General features: G+C 34.1%; 1 protein-coding gene across 1 annotated transcript in view; it reads right to left on the bottom strand.

The window, feature by feature from the left end:
- Window positions 1-308: 308 nt before the first annotated feature.
- RECK (reversion inducing cysteine rich protein with kazal motifs) overlaps window positions 309-18924 on the bottom strand; it is a 106781-nt gene continuing 88165 nt past the window's right edge. The window contains exons 17-21 of the mRNA XM_034416556.2: window positions 13392-13587; window positions 8774-8984; window positions 7601-7674; window positions 3129-3284; window positions 309-2642 (exon numbers count right to left, since the gene is read on the bottom strand). Of these exons, the coding sequence (XP_034272447.2) occupies window positions 2433-2642; window positions 3129-3284; window positions 7601-7674; window positions 8774-8984; window positions 13392-13587 (847 nt within the window). The 3' untranslated portion in view covers window positions 309-2432. The remainder of the gene's footprint in view (window positions 2643-3128; window positions 3285-7600; window positions 7675-8773; window positions 8985-13391; window positions 13588-18924) is intronic.

Genomic DNA, 18924 nt, shown 5'->3' with positions numbered 1-18924 from the left:
CATTTCTAATTTCAAATTATCCAACTGTTTTTCTAATTTACTGAGTTATATTGTTCTATAAATGCAGCATGTTTCATATATAGAATTTTCAATCCTGATGGGATCTCATGCAGTGAGTTTTCTTCACTGCAGCTGCCCAAAATTCAGACATTTCAGAAAAAAAACATGGTTATGTTGCAGTTCTGTGCACTCTGAGAATGTGTGACAATATTGGAAAAGATGCATATGATTATTATTCAGGAAAAGAACAAAACCATCAATATAAAAGTGTACCATGTTTATGAAATTATACATTTGTAAATGAGGCATAAGATATAAAAATATTTTATTAAAATAAAAGCTTTGATATTACATTGCAAAGACTTCTTATTTATAAGAATCAAAATAAGATAATAGCCACAAATTATTGCTAACAGAAATGCTAAAATAGTTTTTGGTTTTTTTTTAATATTTAACAATTTGGCACAGATGGTGCTATCCATACATACTTCAAAATGACTTCTAATAATACTGATAACAAAATATTAGAAAAGATCAGGTGCACAAAAAGTGTAAGAGTATAATCCAGTAGATTATAATGTAGTAAATCTCTATTTAGCACCTGAAGAGCTTCTGTTTATGATTTGTATAAAAACTTTCCTCTAGGATTTTGTCCTCTGATTTAAAATACATACTTTGCATAAAACAGAAGTGTAATGGAATAAAATCTTTACCTAAGTATCTAATATAATATACAAATACTGCATTATTTTGAGTGACATTCACAAATATTTTAATCTATCATTTTCAAAGAAAGTCGGTGTAAACAATATTTATTATTCAAGCTGCAGCTTTTATATACTTTAAATACAAAGAAAACTAGTTTAAAACATGACTGATAATGGGACAACAGCAAATCCTTCTGTGCACGAATAATTTTACTTCACATTCTTTGCAGAACAAGGCTCATGGCTATATTCTTCATTATATATTTACTTCCAGGAATATGATTCTAGGATTCTACATGAAAATGTATTCATTTTTGGTACATTTATTTAGTAGAAGCAGCAGCAATATTCATCAAAAATTAATTTTTAAAATGGATATTCTGAATAATATACCTCTAAACCAGGGCAGTGTTATTTCCATTGCACTGAGGGGTGCATGTGACATCCAGCTGTACCTTTTGCACCCCTTCTCCAAAGTAATATAAAAATAATTTCTTAACTTTATAAAATATGTTTCAACTGTGAAAATTATACACAAAATACATAAGTATGCAAACACCTATTTCATCTTCAAAGAAAATGAAAACAATTATTTTAATCCAACTTTGCTTCTACAATAAGCTGTTGGTATATGCAAAGTGGATGGTTCACATACACAAAACTATGCCCTGGATTAATCTTTCTTATATATAGATCATTTGACCTATATGCATGGGTAAAAAATAGAAATTGGCATGGACATAAACACTATGGTATCCTTGCATAGCACAGAGAAAAACATATACTTTCATAATATAAGGAAAGCATATGTTATTTGGCATCTATATTTTTAATTTTTCCATCACAGTTCTAATTCTGCTTAGTAACTTTCTTTGGATAAGCTAGGTTTAGAATTATTACATAAGGCGGGAGAGGGGGATGGTAAAAATGCAACTGAGCATGTGGTTAATAAAAAAAGTAATGCTTCCAAAAAAATTGCCTATCTTATACTGACATTTGGGTGCTAGGGTGCTGTTTAAGGCTTGTGACAGAAGAAAACTGAAAAATATATGCTAGAGTTATATCTGTTAATGAGTGTAAATATACACTCATTTAATATGTCCTGTTAATATTGTGAGCTTAAAATATCCAACAGCATTTAATAATTTACTGATTTAATTTGTATCTTGCTTTGCCACTAAAATTATATGCATTAAGGCATCTAATGACCAAACATGGTTAAAACATTAAAACTATAATTTTAAAAAATAATGGAACACACCCATATGAAATTACAAGACCCACAATAACAGCAAGCTATCTGACTAAAAATTTTTTCCATTTACAGAGGCCTGAAGCCAGTTTAACGTCCCTTGCCAGGACATTCAAAAACCTTACAGTAGATATTTCCAAACAAGCCTGACTGAACAAGGCTAAAAGAAATGAGTGTGTGTACAGAAGCACCACAGTGATATTTTATGCTATCTTCATCACTGAAAAAAATTGTAATATTCAGGACTTGGTTATATTGTACAGCACTGTTTACTTGCTATTTTACAGTATATTAAAAATTAATTTAATGCCAAATAATAATCCAATTTTGTAATTAAAATGCCACAGCTGGAATTCTGTGAAGCAATCCTTGTGCACCTACAAGTTAGTCCACAGACTATGACATTGTTACTTCACTAGATTTGAATGTCTTTCGCAAAATAAATATTAAAGTCTACTTGAATATTTTTTTTACTATGTATTGATAGCTAAAAAAATTAGCACAAGGTTCCAAAAGACCAAATAGTCTGCTAATATAACTTGGCTACGGGAAGAAGACATCTTGAATGAAACTTCCACCTGGGCTGCAATAAGCGCTGAGAGAGGTACATGTGATGCTAAAGCAGGACTGTCAGAGTTGATCAGTGATTCTATCTTTTCTGCTTCTTTATTGCATGCTTCAATCTAGGAAAACATAATACTGAATTTAGTGAATAATAAAAAGGAGAGCATTATGGAAAATAAGCAACTTTTGGCATTATCGTCTAATCTTTTCAGAGTGCTTCTTTCATGTAATAGAAAATAAGATCAAAATTATCTTTTTATAAATTCAATAAGAAAGGTTTCCCTTCCCTCTGCCTTTTAGTGGCTCTGTTTGCAAGCCTTCTTGACCAGGTCAGCTTGTCAGCCCCTGGGTTGCCAGCCGCATGGGGCTGCCATTCGGGCGGGGAAGGAGAGCCGCCAACTGGGACACACATCCACGCCCACCAAAGACCACAGTCACCAAATGCCTGCCAAACACCCGTAAGTCACAGCTGGGCCAAGAAGAGAGCGTAAACGCCACGGGCCCCCTGCCAAGCTGCGGGAAAGGCACGCACATCCCTGAAAAGCATCTACTTTAGTAAATTTAGTAGTTTAGTAAAATTAAATGCAAAAAAATTAATATATTACCTGAAGAGGCTTAGGATTCTGATCAACGGGAATGATAAGAATTATAAGTTCAGACTCTATGCTGAAGTATCCAAAAACATCACACTGTGGTACAGAAACATGGAGACGGATCTTTTGAAGTATTTCAAGGACTGTGATTGGCTTTTGGTTGGTTATCTACAAAAAATCCCCACAAATATTTTAAAATTTATAATGTTTTACAAAATTGTGTTTTTCCAGTATCCCTAATATAAAAGTACAGTACACATATTTTATAGCAGGTGAATTACTTTCTGTAAAATAGATATCCTCATAAAATAACATGAGCACTTTTGAACTTTGGCTGTGCTTTTGGTATACTTGACCAACAGTGTAAAATATGACTGGAATTGTCCTTACCATTAGCAGAGAATGTTACATATGATGTAAGTTCAGAGCCCATCCCTTTCTTATTTATATGAAAAGCCTCACTTGGTCAAAGCCATGATGAAATTCATAATCCCATCAGAAGACAACAGTGATTCATGTATGAGGGGCACATAATATGGATTTTGTAACTTGTTAATTAAATTAGTTAAATTTTAATTTAACTTACTTCTCTCTTTTATGAGGATTTATCAAACTACTATAGACTGAAATGTAGGAAAACTGTTTATCTTGTCATTGTATGGATTGAGTGATAGCTTCTAATTCCTAACTGAAAAGATAAACTACAGAAGAATGGTTGGATACTATTTCCTGATAAGAAAAAGTTTGTTAGTGCAAAACTGCCATCTGGTATGTCTCTTCGTGAAATTCAAACAACCTTTGTAGTTAATTTACTGTGCAAAGGAGGTTACTTTTATCCTGTCCAATCAACTTCCCTCTTGCATTTTCTTTGTTGTGTTAGCTATAAAAGGGAATATAAATTCTATCTTGATGTTCTCCCTTTTCATAGGGAGATCCCACTTTATCCAGGTACTAGTTATCAGCTAAGCACATCAGGAACCTATTTAATCTCTCATTTACTGCAGAGTTTGTTACAAAGTAGATGTCAGGGTAGCTAAAGTCCCCCATTACTACAGTGGTGTGTTTCCTGCACTCCTCAGATGATTAGCAAAGAATTCATTTATTTTCTCTACTTAGTTGGGTGCATCTGGTATATACTTATTGAAAGAGCCTTGATAGTACAGTGGTCTAAGCACCCTGTTATTAACACAGCTGCCTGCAATTACTGCTGGTTCGAATCTCTCCAAGGCTCAAGGTTGACTCAGCCTTCCATCCTTTCTAAGGTAGGTGAAATGAGGATCCAGTTTGTGGGGGCAATAAGCTGACTTTGTATAAATATACAAAAGTATGAAGGCTATTGCTTAACGCATTGTAAGCCGCCCTGAGTCTCCGGAGAAGGGCGGCATATAAATCAAATTAAATATATATATATATCATTCCTTTTTCCTCTATAACAGAATAACATAGTTGAAAGGGACCTTTCAGTCTTCTAGTCCAACCCCTGGTCAAGCAAGAGAGACTATACTACCAACAATTGGCAGTCCATTTTCTTCTTAAAAACCTTCAGTGATGAAGCACCCACAACCTTAAGAGGCAAGCCATTCCACTGATTTATTGTTCTCATTGACAGGAAACTTCTCCTTAATTCTAGGTTGGATATCTCTTTGATAAGTTTCCAACTATTACTTCTTGTTCTGCCCTCAAGTGTTTTGGAGAATAGATCGACCCCTTCTTCTCTGTGACAGTCCTTCAAACAAGGAAGACTGCTTTCATATCACCCTCAATACTTCCCTTCATTAAATTAGACATACTCAAATCCCGCATTCATTCATTGTATGCTTTAGCTTCCAATCCCCTAATTATTTTTGTTGTTCTTCTCTGCATTTTCTATAGTCCCAACATCTTTTTGTACTGTGGTGACCAAAACTGGATGCAGTGTTCCAAGTGTGGGCTCACCAGTGCAGTATAAAGACGTACTACATTTCATGTGACCTTTCCCGTTTGCTCATAGTTTCTTGATATTGTTCTTGGCTTTGGGTTGCATCATTCATCTCAACATGAAACATGGGAAAGCAATAATAACTGGTGGGCTTGATTATTTTGGTAAGTCATTCTGTCACATCTTTGTTCCTTTCATTGGGAATTGGGAAATTCCAGTTCCAATTAGGATTGTTAAGCAAGGGCTCTTTTACATTTTTCTCAGGTTTGACAGGGCTTGTAAATCAAGTTTATAACTTCCCACACCCTTTTTGTATTATTTTATTGCTTATTTATTAATATTTATTTGTATTTTGTTACTGTTTTAAAAGTTATGCTATTCTGATTGATAATTAAAATTCTTTTTCTTCCTTGTTGCAGATATGTAGCCTGAACAAGTATCTCAGATTTTCTGTTTTCAATCTATAGTTCTTCCTATGTATTTCTCCTAACTATTCTAATATTCTCAATTCATATTTGGAAATTTTTCATATTGATTTCCTTTATGTCATTTAATGACAGCAATAATGTCTTTCAGTCTCTATCACAAATAAATATATGAAAAAAGAATAACAACTTAAAGGGCAAGTAGAAGAGTCAGAATCTTGAAATCTTGAAAAAGTTTAAAGAACAAAAAGTAATGTTAAAGGTGGTATATGAATATTGTATAAGAAAATGTCCAGTTCCACATAGCTGGCCAGGATGAAGAATTACAAAGACTTCAGTTATCTTCATTGTTAGTGTTGGGAAGGGAAGTCTAAACATAGATTTTCAAACCCTTATTTATTAGTGAGTTTGTTATGATGAAGTTCCTCAGAATGCTTTTGAATAATTTCTTCCCATGTTTCTTGCCATCAATGAGTTGCCATTAATTAAATAAGCTGGACTCCTCTATTTCATGTTGTCTATGTCTAATTTTCCTTGTATTAGTTTCCTTAGCCTTCCCATAATCTCTCACAGGATGGATGGTTTGCTAATCTAGAATAGAATGGAGAGGCGTTGGTACTAGACTATTTAGTCCTTCTCTTATTTTATCTCCCTTTTAAATTTTCTTGCCTGATACTTCTGAAACCCACACCTCTGGTTAAATACAAGTTACTTAGGTGTTAGCTGTTTTCTAGTGGCAAGGCAGCATTTATGTATTTACTTAGTTTATTAATCAATTTTATACAGCTCTCCCCCACCCACCCCAATTTGCCAAAGGTGACAATAGTGTAGTGCACAATCTTAAATAAAACATTCAATATAATACCGATAAAAATCTTTAAAAACCTATAGAACAAATAATATAAAAACAAAAATACTAACAATGGGCAAAGGGGGGATAAAAATGTCTGCTTTAGTAATGGAATGATAGAAACAACCTGTCCAGTTCCACAGGAGCCCTAGGTCTGGCAGCATAACTATCTCTTGAGAGCCTTTTAAAAATCGAAAGGAGTGAAGCCAATCTAAATTCAGGTGGACAGATGGTAGGTGGCCATAGCAAAGGCGCAAATCCTGGGATCCACCAGATTTAAGTTCTTAGCTACTTGCAGAATGCCTTCTCTGTGAGATCTGATGGAGAAAGCTGATATACCTGGGGAGAGGTGGTCTCCTAGATGCATGTATATAGTCAATTGTTCAATGCAATCTATATTTATTTTAGATCACAGCTACTAACTACAGCCCAGAAAAAAATACCACAATTAATGCCACATAAGCTAGTCTTATACAGTGGTGAAATGTAAAATTTGTTACTACCAGTTCTGTGGGAGTAGTTTGGTGGATGGGTGGGGGTAATATGACTGAGTGGGCGTGGCCAACATTTTTTTTAACTTTTAAAACCATTTTTTCTACAACCTCTTCGGCTGAAGAGGTTGTAAAAAAATGCTTTTAAAGCCTCTGACGATCCCAGCTGACTTGCCTGATCAGCAGAGGCTTTTTTTTTTAAAGCCTCTGACGATCCCAGCTGACTTGCCTGATCGGCAGAGGCTTTCTTTTTTTTTTTTAAAGCCTCTGACGATCCCAGCTGACTTGCCTGATCAGCAGACACTTTTTTTTCTTTTAAAAACATTTTTTCTATAACCTCGTCGGCCGAAGAGGTTGTAGAAAAAATGCTTTTAAAATCCTCTGATGATCCCAGCTGAGCTGCGCAATCATCAGAGGCGCTTTTTTTTTTTTTACTTTTAAAAGCATTTTTTCGGCCAAAGAGGTTGTAGAAAAAATGCTTTTAAAAATTAAAAAAAAGCCTCTGATGATCGCGCGGCTCAGCTGGGCAATGGGGGTGGCATGGATTTTTGCTACTGGTTCTCTGAACCACCCGCCTCCATCGCTACCGGATCAGGCAATCTGGTCCGAACTGGGAGCATTTCACCCCAGGTCTTATATCACTACAAGGAAGATCATTTACTATCCAGTAAATGATTGTTTGTTTTCTATTCCTATTCCCCCATTTGCAGTTATAAATCCTATTGAATATCTGCAGGTCCAGAATAGATGACCATTCCCAATACTTCAACTTTTTAATAAAAAAGACAGTGTTTACTTACCCTGGCAAAAGTATCCAATTTTTCTTTGTCATATAAGACCCTCAATATTCCTGCATACAAAGGACAACAAGCTCCTGCACAATAAAAAGACAGCAAATACACAAAGACAGATTGAAATGTATTTCAAAAAAAACCTTCTAATAATGTATGATAGTTAAAAATCCTAGAGGAATATAGGAACATGTTTCATCTTCACTGAGCAACACACAGTATTTAAATAAGCCCTTTTTATTAATATTAGAATTATTAACCTCAGCTTTATCCAAGCTTTCACATTCCTGATTCATTATCTACAATCTCATATACTTTTACTCCACAATGAACTTGTTTACAATTAGTTTTTAGTATATCTTTCTTTAGGAACATCTACCAATATAGAACATTAACATCATGGAATTCTATTTATCACTGATAATCATATATAATCATCAAAAGAAAATTAAAGTCCAATATAGAGGGAGGGTAGACAGTGAAAATTGTACAAGAATAAATGCACTACTAGAGTTACAAACAAATAACTTATTCTTGATTGTGACCTTTGTAATTCACACTGATAATAAAGTAATCAGCTAAATGTCTGGGGAAGAGATAGTATTAATAGGAAACCAAAAGGACATAATTTGAGGAGCATCCTTTTGACATGGAACATCATTATTTAATGAAGACTGAATTCATGAACCAATTCATTACAGATTTGCTTATGATTGGGAGGGAGACTTAATACAACATACTACTGAAGTTGCCATTGCTCAAATAGAAGGAGAACGATGGAGACAGCTGGTATTCAATCTTTTATTGTCTTTTATTGTGCGGGAGCTTGTTGCACAAATATATGACTGAAACAACTGAGAAATATTGAGCAAAGCCCAATTTATCCTTGTTTGGACAAAATGTCTATCACTGATACAAATCTCCAAAATCCAGAATATATATAATTTCCAATTGGCTGGTAGGCTTTAAGGCGAAATGAGAGAAAGCTCAGTTCAGGAATTGCAACAAAGATACTGCAAAGATCCAAAATCCCCTCAGTGTGAATTAAGAGACCATAATAAAGAATCAATTCATTTTATGTATGCAAAAATCCAAAATTGTATCATTTTCCAAGATGATCCCAAGCAATATTTTCTGTGCATAATTCAAACGTCAATCAAATATTAATGTCAGAATTTTCACCTGGTGGAATAACTGGCTTGTATCCTGTTGCAGAAAGACGGGAACACGTAACAGATATACATTCTCCTTGATAACTGTAGTCAGAAAGGACGCCTACAGCTTGACAAAGTCCATTGTAATCAACAGCCACACGGTCAGAAAAAGCAGCACAGATGTTGCTATACGTTTCCCCGTTATGGCCACATACCAAATCTACTGATTTGCAAAAGGACTGAAATAAATAGAATAGAATAAAATTCTTTATTGGCCAAATGTGATTGGACACACAAGGAATTTGTCTTGGTGCATATGCTCTCAGTGTACATAAAAGAAAAGATACATTCGTAAAGAAACATAAGGTAACTGTCAAGTATTTGCAAGCCATTGGCACATGTGTCATATAGACACCAGTGGAGGCAGAGAGTGTCTCCACCCCTATGTGGAAAGTAGGGGTTTACCCTGAGTATAAAACCCCCTCCAACCTTTTCCACCTTGTGCTCTCTCCATCTCACTCTTTTCATGTTTGTTTCTCATGAGACTTGACCTCTGTTGTACATAGTTAATATGATTTATTATATGAATAAATACGTTTAAGACATTTATTTATGCATCTATCTCTGAACTCTTCTATGCTCCTGGGTGTTTCTACGATCCCAATTCCACAGTAAAACACTTAATGATAGTCATAAAGTACACATAAGCAATCAAATCATATTAGGAAAAAGTCAATATAAATCGTAAGGATACAAGCAACAAAGTTACAGTCAGACAGTCATAAGTGGGAGGAGATGGGTGATAGGAACGATGAGAAGATTAATAGTAGTAAATAGTTTGACAGTGTTGAGGGGAGAAATTTGGAATTATTTCCAAAAACAGAAGAGAATATAATTTCCCAAATTATATGCAAAGAGAGAAATGATTTTTCATTGTTTACATTATCCACTATCCTGTAAAACAGAGATAAACATACAAGAGAAAAACAAATCCAAATTTAAACTATAAAATAAAAGAGAAGGGGGAAACTCATAGTCTCCTGGTTTCGAAGCCAATATCTTAACCACTATACCAAATTGATGTGGTTTTTTAAAAAAGGTTACTTTTAAATTATTGCTTGACCAATTCCTCAATTTTGCAAAACATAACATTATGTTTGGCCATAAATATTATATTCTGAGTTTTAGATGCTTCTCCAAAATATTAAGATTATTCAGAGAGTGAAAGGCATGTTATCCTTCCAACCCTATTATTATTATCTTTTATTCATTAAACATGAAACTCAGTCAACTGGACATTCAAAAATGTATCACAAATATCATTGACTGGCGCTGATGGTTGATATGGGTTGCTGCCAGCATCCTAAGTATCAACTAAGTATCTTCTAAAAATGTATGATGATGATGATGGTGTTGATGTTGATGATTATGGTTGCTGCTGCTGCTGCTGCTGCTGCTGTTGTTGTTATTTATTATATCTTTTGTTGCATTTTACCTACTATATGGTATGCCCTTTTCACAACTTTGGGATTTAGGTATTCAGGTTTAAGATTTATGAATTATGATATACAACAGCTTTATAGGCTCTATAAACTAACTTCTTTATCTTTCTTTATCTACTCTCTTATTTAGTTTTTTGCAACTCAAAATTGTTTGTAAATGTCAAAGGATATTTTGAAAACATTCTATATAGTTTGAGAGCTTGCAATTTTTGCATTTACTTGAGAAACTTAAATAAGATTCAGTTAATCTCTTTTTTGCCAGATTGTAAATAAATGGCTTGAGGCTGATTGTGCTTTGATTAATTCTACTTGTTTTATCTGAGTTTAATTTATTGTATCTTCAATGTACTTGGAATATATCTAATTTTGTATCTAATTATATTTTTCCAGCAAATGGAATTTTATAGTGCAAATTTTATTTTGCCAATTCTAATTGTCTTGTTTGATTTTATTATATTTATTGTCAAGAGAAGCTTCTGGTAAGGAATTAGGGATCTTTACTTAAATTGTTAAGTCCTATTTCACAGAGAATCTACTTAGACAAACTTAATTTTATTTTATATATTTGGACTTATTTTTAATTTTACTGATATTCTGCATAGAGATTATCCCAAAACACAACATTTTCAATAGATATTATCAAAGTGAGTTCCCACCTAAAGAACTGGGTATGATGCCACAACTAAATAAACTAATTATTATTATTACTAATAAAATGAGTAATATTTTCAGTTTTTTATTTACACTTCATTGCATACAACATTTAAGTATTTTATGAAGTGTAATTAATATCTAATCTCAACACTGTATATTTGTTTCTGAATTTGTTTAATAAAAAAGCATTTTAAAAGATAAAACTGTATATCATTTGTTAAAACTAAGTAATAAGTGGCAGAGTAAAGAAAACTTGATAATAATAGAGGAAGACTAGCAACAAACAAAAAGTAATTTTCCTATTACTCTATCACTCCTTTACAGACAAATCTAACACATTAAATATATACAAGGACAAATGATGCAATATTTCAATTAGAAGACATTATTTTAAAGCTTGGAGATTTAGTTGTAAAATATACCATAGACTAGCACTTGGTAGACTAGCAGTGAAGGCTTTGGGAAAATATTCAGATGTTATGCCTACCAGTATCAGAATCATCCGGCAATGGATTTTCCTGTGGTATTGTGTAAATGAAAGTTGGATTTTAAACAAACAGGTTATAAATAATTGACAATTTTGAACATTTGTGTTGGAGAAGACTCATGGGAATATCATGGATAATCAATAAAACATGCAAAAGTATCACAGAACAAATCAATCCAGAGTTCTCCCAAGCACAAATGATCAAGATCAAACTATCATATTTTGGACACATTTTAAGAAAACCTATTCTTTAGAAGTCTACAATGCTGTGAGAGATGGAAGGAAAGAAAAAAACAGGACAATCAGCAGCAAGGTGGCTGGATTAGGAGTGGGCATATCTGTGAAAGATTTAAGACAGGGGTGTCAAACTCAAGGTCCGCGGGCAAGATCCGGCCCACAGGGTGCCTGCGGGGCCACCCTGGAAATGATGAAGGACCAGCCTGCAGTGCCTCTGCCAGTGAAAATAGAGCACAGCAGAGGATTTTCACTAGCAGAGGGTTGCAGGTCATCCCAGCTGAAAATGGAGCTCGGGAGTCCATTTTTGCTGGCAGAGTGCTTGGGTCATGGGTGCCCCTGACATGAGTGATGTCAAGCTGGCCATGCTCACTTTGGCCATGCCCCCCGCCCTCCCCTGAGGTCAAATACAACCCTGGGGCGCCCTCAATGAAATCAAGTTTGACACCCCTGATTTAAGGAATAGGTGATCTTTAAGAAAGCCAATCTCTATGGATGCTAAGAAAAGACACCCAGTTGATAGCACAACTCAAATTAATATCAGCCCTTACTTCAATAAAAGCTTTTTATGAAGATGAATGTACAAAAGCTTTTGATCAGTAGACAGAATAATTGATACAGATAGCAAGATTTCTTTGATAAAGCAGAGGTGAAATTTTTCTTCTTGAAATGTTTAGAAATATGTTCAATGGTTCTAGTATTTTCAAATAAGTGATAATTCCAGTATAAAATACAATATAAAATAAGATGAACTTCTCAGAGACCTAGCCAAATTTGAAAAGTCTATAAAATAAAATTCAGAAAATCTGCTAAGGCTTTTTTTTTTTTAATTTTGATTTATATGCCGCCCTTCTCCGGAGACTCAGGGCGCATTACAATGCGTTAAGCAATAGCTTCATACTTTTGTATATTTATACAAAGTTAGCTTATTGCCCCCACAATCTGGGTCCTCATTTTACCTACCTTAGAAAGGATGGAAGGCTGAGTCAACCTTGAGCCTGGTGAGATTTGAACTTGCAGTAATTGCAGGCAGCTGGTGTTAATAACAGTGCATCAATGTTAAAAATAACTTTTTATTTTTTAAAAAAGGACTATTTATTTTATTAAAATTATATGTCACCCATTTTGCTCAAATGCAACTCTGGGCAGTTTACAATCTGATAAAACAAAATTACAAAGATTAAAATACTAGGACAATAAATATAACATTAAAATTATATTAGATATTGAATTTCATGTAATCTGAAAAGTATGTATTATAATTATGTTTATGGACTTCTACCACATCTAAAGACTTTAAAATATTAGACTCAGTTTAGACAGAGACTCTTTTTATTTATTTATTATTATTATTCTGATTAATGATTCTAATCATATTGAGTCTCTTTTCTAGTTATTCACTATCATTTTGATTTTAACTATATTTTTAAACTGCTAAATTGATATGACCAACTTTTTAAGTAGTACTAATATTCTTATTTAATTTTATAAAGCTTGTAGATCTCTTTTCTATTTCTTCATTTTTTTTTTCTTGGCTGCGCTTTTAAATTTCTAACAAACAAAATAAAATAGTAAAGAAAATCCTCATATAGACTGTACAGAATTATTCATAGGGATTTCCAGAATTAGCCCAGGTAATCAATAGCCAAATCAATACCTATAGAAAGAAATGCTTTTTTAGAAGTTTATACTTTCTTGTTTAAATAGCATAAAGAGAAAAATCAGCATTAGATATAGCAACAGAATTCAACAAAAAAGTAGTTTCATACCTGACATGGACCTTTGTATGATATAATTTTTCCTTTTTGATGCAGAGCACAGAGATTATTATATTCTATATTGTCTGTGTCACAAACAGGATCTCGCAACTGGTCACCACAACTGAATTGTCTTGGCACACATTCATATTGGTTACATCCAAAGTTCTCAAAACTTGTTAAACAAACCTGTGGCTTTGGTAAACATCTGGAGAAAATATTTTCAAATATTTATTCCAAAAGAAAAACAAAAGCAATAGAAATATGATAACAAAGGAACTAATCTACTGTATATTCTGCTCTGTTCTTTAGAAAGTTGTAAACAATTATTTGTTAATAAATACAATAAATATTTTTGGTCATAAGCATCAAATACAGAATGGATACAAATATGTTATAAAATACTATCTTACTGCAATCCTCACAAAGGGCAGGAGATATTGTGAGGGAACCTACATCTGAATTAGTTCAGTTGTATAGTATTTTAATAACCCTACCTCACCACTAGTCAGGTGACAGTCTTCTTCTATTCTTCCTGGAATCTTCTATCAAAGGGGAAGTCTTCTCAAGAAGCTCCCAGTTAGGCAACTTACATTTACTACTGCTAGCCCATACAAAGTAGATCTTTACTGAACACTAGAAAAATCTGCCCAACAGAAAGAGCTATTCAGCAATGGATCTACTCATTCAGAGAGATCCACTTCACTGTAAGCATTCAATCAGAGGCTATCAGCCATCTCCCTGGAATACTTTAATTTGGATTATTGTTCCAAGTAGGATATTGGATCCACCAACCCAAATGGGACCTTCTGTTTCTATGATTCTAATATATTTCCATTCCTAGCTTTCTGTAATCAGAGGCAATATCATAGATTCCAAAATAAAGAAAGCAGCACTGATTTGATACCAGCAGACCAAAAAACCTGATTCATTCCCCTTAATCATTAGCTAAATTTCCCATTGCCTTTAGTTATTTTTTTGGGGAAAAGTGGAATTTTAGAATACCAATTGTTTTGGCAATATTTATTTAATTTATGAGCTGCCTCACTCATCTAAACAACTCTAGGCAATTTAGAATCTAAAAATGAAATTGAAAATAGTAATAAACATACATATACCATACCATACATACTGTACCATATCATGCCATACCATACCATACCATACCATACCACAACACAACAACACAAACACAACACAAGACATAAAATACACCCCTAGTTTACAATGCTTCCTTCCAGGGAAGATTGAGGAGTAAAATCCCAGCATGAGGATGGAATAAAAAAGTATGCTATCCCATGACCTGCTGAAAGAACCATGATTTAAGGCTTCTCCAAGCAAAAATAAGGTGAAAGTCATGTGGACTTTAGGAGCTTTAGCTATTCCTCAAAGCAGCTGTATCCACAGAGGGGGAAAAACACATCTTCAAGTTCCATTATAATTTGAACTAATGCAATCAAGGACAGAATTAAAAAAGTGCAGATTATGCAGAGGCAGAAGAAATAGTAGGTCATATATTGAGCTCATGCAAGAAGATCACATAAACTATTATAAATCATAACATAACATAGTTGCCAAAATGATCACTGGAACATCTATAAAAATATCATGTGACAATAATGAAAAATTGGTTGGACCATAGAATTGAGATAGTAGTCAAAAGTGAGCATATTAAAATATTGTGGGATTTCTGAATACAAAATGATAAAGTCTTAGTCTATAACACACCAGATTTAAGTGTTTAACTTCTTTAAAAGAAGAAAGTGTGGATAACTGATTTAGCAATATCAGGAGATAGTAGAATAGAGAACATCAGAAAGTATCAAGATCTGAAAATTGAAGTTTAAAGATTATATTACAAACGCACTGTGGTGGTCATAAGTGCCAAAAATCTTGAGTGGCACTTAGATCTTGGATCTTCACATTGACCACAGTTCCATATGTAAATTATAAAAAGGACACTGCTTTGGATCCATAATTATACCACCATTACATCTTGAGTTTTTGGGAAGAACACATACATATGAAGGTTAATATCAGCCAAAGAATAACTGTTATATGCACATCTTTTAATTATGGATCCAAAGCAGTGTGGCCTTTTTATAATTTACATATGGAACTGTGGTCAATGTAAAGATCCAAGATCTAAGTGCCACCCAAGATTTTGTGCCACCCTTCCAGTATTTGAGAGGCTGCCACAAAGAAGAGGGGGTCAACTTATTTTCCAAAGCACCAGAAGACAGGACAAGGAACAAGAAACTTCCTAAGAGTGAGAACAATTAGCAGTGGAACAGCTTGCCTTCAGAAGTTGTGGGTGCTTCATTATTGAAGGTTCTTAAGAAAAGACTGGACAGTCACTTGTCTGAAATAGTATAGTCTCCTGCTTTAGCAGGGGATTGGATTAGAAGACTTCCAAGGTCCTTTCCAGTTCATTGATTGCTGACTGATATTGGCAGTCCCCAATGTAGCTTTACCATACCATACTCCCTCCTCCTGATAGTATTACAGAAATTCTAATGACCAAAATAATATTTTTAATATACTAATATTATTACTAGTAATATAAATTAGTATATTACTCCTCTCAGAAGCTATGCTCAAAATAAATCCCACTTGGATTACACAGAAAGTTATATATGAAGCTGTACTGCTGATACAACGCTGGTGGTGATAGGGAATCTAAATGTCATTCTAAGCCCAGACCAAATCCTTTGCCAATGCTTTAAATGCTTGAAGGAAACAGAGAATTCATATCTACTCTGTGCACATTTATTACGCAACTGAATATTTTAACTATATCATCCCTTTTATGCATATTTTTCACCTCAAAGTTGTATAAATTTGAATGCTTATTGGATATAAACATATCAGGCAATGTGTATTTGTGTAATGAGGGAGGGTGTGGCCTAAGGAGATCAACACTCTATATCAAAATGTGCATAATCATTAGGCAACTTCTTTTCTTCAGGCAAAATGGGCCAGAAAAGAGATTTAACTGACTCTAAAAAGTTAAAAATTGTAAAAACTCTTTCAGAGGAATGTAAGACTTTTGAAATTGCTAAAATATTGGATTGTGATCACAGAACCATCAAATGTTTTGTTGCAAATAGTCAACAGGGTCACAAGAAACATGTTTTTTAAAAAAGATGCACATTAACTGCCAAAGATTTGAGAAGAATCAAATGTGAAGCTACCAGGAACTATCTTTAATTTTTTCATTTAGTTGCATAATTCTGCACATTAATAGTTGCCCAATAATTGTGCACACATAGATATTCCCCTAAGAAAGCCAAAATCTCACTTTTACTTTCTTAAATATTCAGGTTTGAGGTTTTTAACATTTGGATTGACTGAGAGTACTACAGGTGTTCAATAATAAAATTAATCCTCCAAAATACAACTTGCACACAGGGTACTAAAAGAAACAAAATACAAAACATACATTTTTGCTGGACTCTGGCTTCCCATCATCCTATCCTACTAAAATTAGGCTTAGGCTGAGAGACTAGAAAACTGAGGGAAAGATTCCCTCTAACCTTGGAGAATACAAACACTACTATCCAAGTCAGATGGAATAAAAAATATATGGATATGGTAGCTGAATGGCTTTAATCTTACCCCCCACCCCTTTAGAAAAGCATGAATGGGGGCTATTACATGGTGTTGTATGAAGAGCTCACTGGTAATTTTCAATTACTGTATTTTTTGGAGTATAAAATGCACCGGAGTTTAAGACGCAGCATAGTTTTTGGGGAGGAAAATAGGGGGGAAATAATCTGCCTACCAGATTTTTGGCTAGCATCCTTAGTCTGGTCAGCTTCAGCACATTAGTTTGCTGGGTTTTATCTCCTGTTTGAAGATAAAAAACAGCTTCTAAAGCACAGCTGATCTCTGGAGAGAGAAGCAATGAGAAAAGCAGGTGATGCTCGGAAGATTGCTTCACTCGCTAGTGCCTCGTTAGGGCTGAAAAATAGCTTCTAAAGCACAGCTGAGAGGGAGCAGCAGTGAGAAAAGCAGGCAAAGCACGGAGATAACTTCACTCACTAGCACCTCGTTAGGGCTGAAAAAAAAGCTTCAAAAAAGCTACATTCGGAGTATAAGATGCACCCAAATTTTCAGCCTCTTTTGGTGGGGAGAGGAAGTGCGTTTTATACTCCAAAAATACGGTACTCCATAAATCAGTTCAAATGTAAGTTTACATGTTTACTGACTAATGCCAACAAACACTAATTATGGTTTGACTGGAAATGCAAAAACAATTTAAAAGAGGTTTTAGGAAAGTTTACAAATTAAACAGACAATCACACACACTAAAATAGTCTCAATTTTTAAGCAATCTTAAACAATAATATAAGGTTCCCTTGAAGAGAAAATAAAATAATAACATAAAATAAAGCCATCAGAGACTGCTGTCAATGCTTAAATATTTCAGTTAAGGCACAAAGTTATCTTTGGCAATTTACAGACAGGGGTCTTGGGAAATCTTCTAAAAACCCTACTGAGTCCCTATACAAATATGCGAGAAGCACTTTAGAGGTGTTTACTCAGAGTCTAATCAAGCAAATATTACTAACCCTTGACGTTTACTACACTACAAGCTTGGCCACCTCTCTAAAGTTGCCAAGTTGACTGAATCCCTTAAAGTGGTTGAAAAGCGTGGTAGTGATTGCATTTTCTCTGAACCACTCAAACAGAATTGTACAAAGTAGGCAGATTTTCTTGCCTTGCACTTCACATATATTAATTTAATGGAACATAACCCTAAAGATTGGTGACTGATGATTACAGTTCCTATATATTAGAAGGGATCTAGCTGATTATAGACCAATCAGCCTTTTGATGGTGAGAAGCAAATTGTATGCAAAACCCCTGGAAAATCCAAAATTTTCTGAATGAATTGAAACCAGGGTAGATAAAAATCAATGATTTTTTTTAAAAAATCAAAAAAATCAGATTTTTTTATTTAAATCGGATTTTTTTTATTTAAATCAGATTTTTTTGATTTTTATCAAATTTATTTTAATAAAAAACTTTTGGGGTAAAAAATCTATCGTAAGATAGTTTTCTATTTAAGATACATAAATAATTTAGTTTATTCAGCATGAAATGGAGCTTAGTTATGTAACATGAGGCTGTATATTCTGCAACACTGGGACTATCGGTGAGTCAACAGTGGGTCAAAGGAGTAGCAGAGATGACAGTTGCTCTTTTAAAATTATGATTTAAATCGAGTTGATTTAAATCAAGCCTTTTTACTAGTGATTTAAATCATGATTTAAATTGTGATTTAAATCAACTCGATTTAAATCAAATCCACCCTGATTGAAACCAAAGACCTATTTAGAAAAGAACAGGTAGGTTTCAAGCCAGGCACTCAATGGTGAACCATATTGTTGTGCTATATCATCTGAGGTTGCTGAAGTTTGAAAGGAGACCGTAACCTGCACTAATGGTCCGGCCATCGCCGTATCTCCTCCTCCCATTCTCGTGACACCCTGGCTGTGTCTGAGCCGGGAGCATGTGCACGAGCAGGGAGACCCTCAAG

This window comes from Pantherophis guttatus, chromosome 4 (genome assembly GCF_059756535.1).
Source record: "Pantherophis guttatus breed Tessera chromosome 4, ASM5975653v1, whole genome shotgun sequence".
Taxonomy (NCBI): Eukaryota; Metazoa; Chordata; class Lepidosauria; order Squamata; family Colubridae; genus Pantherophis; species Pantherophis guttatus.
Note: the sequence above shows the minus strand (reverse complement) of the source record. Positions and strands in the feature narration are given on the sequence as shown.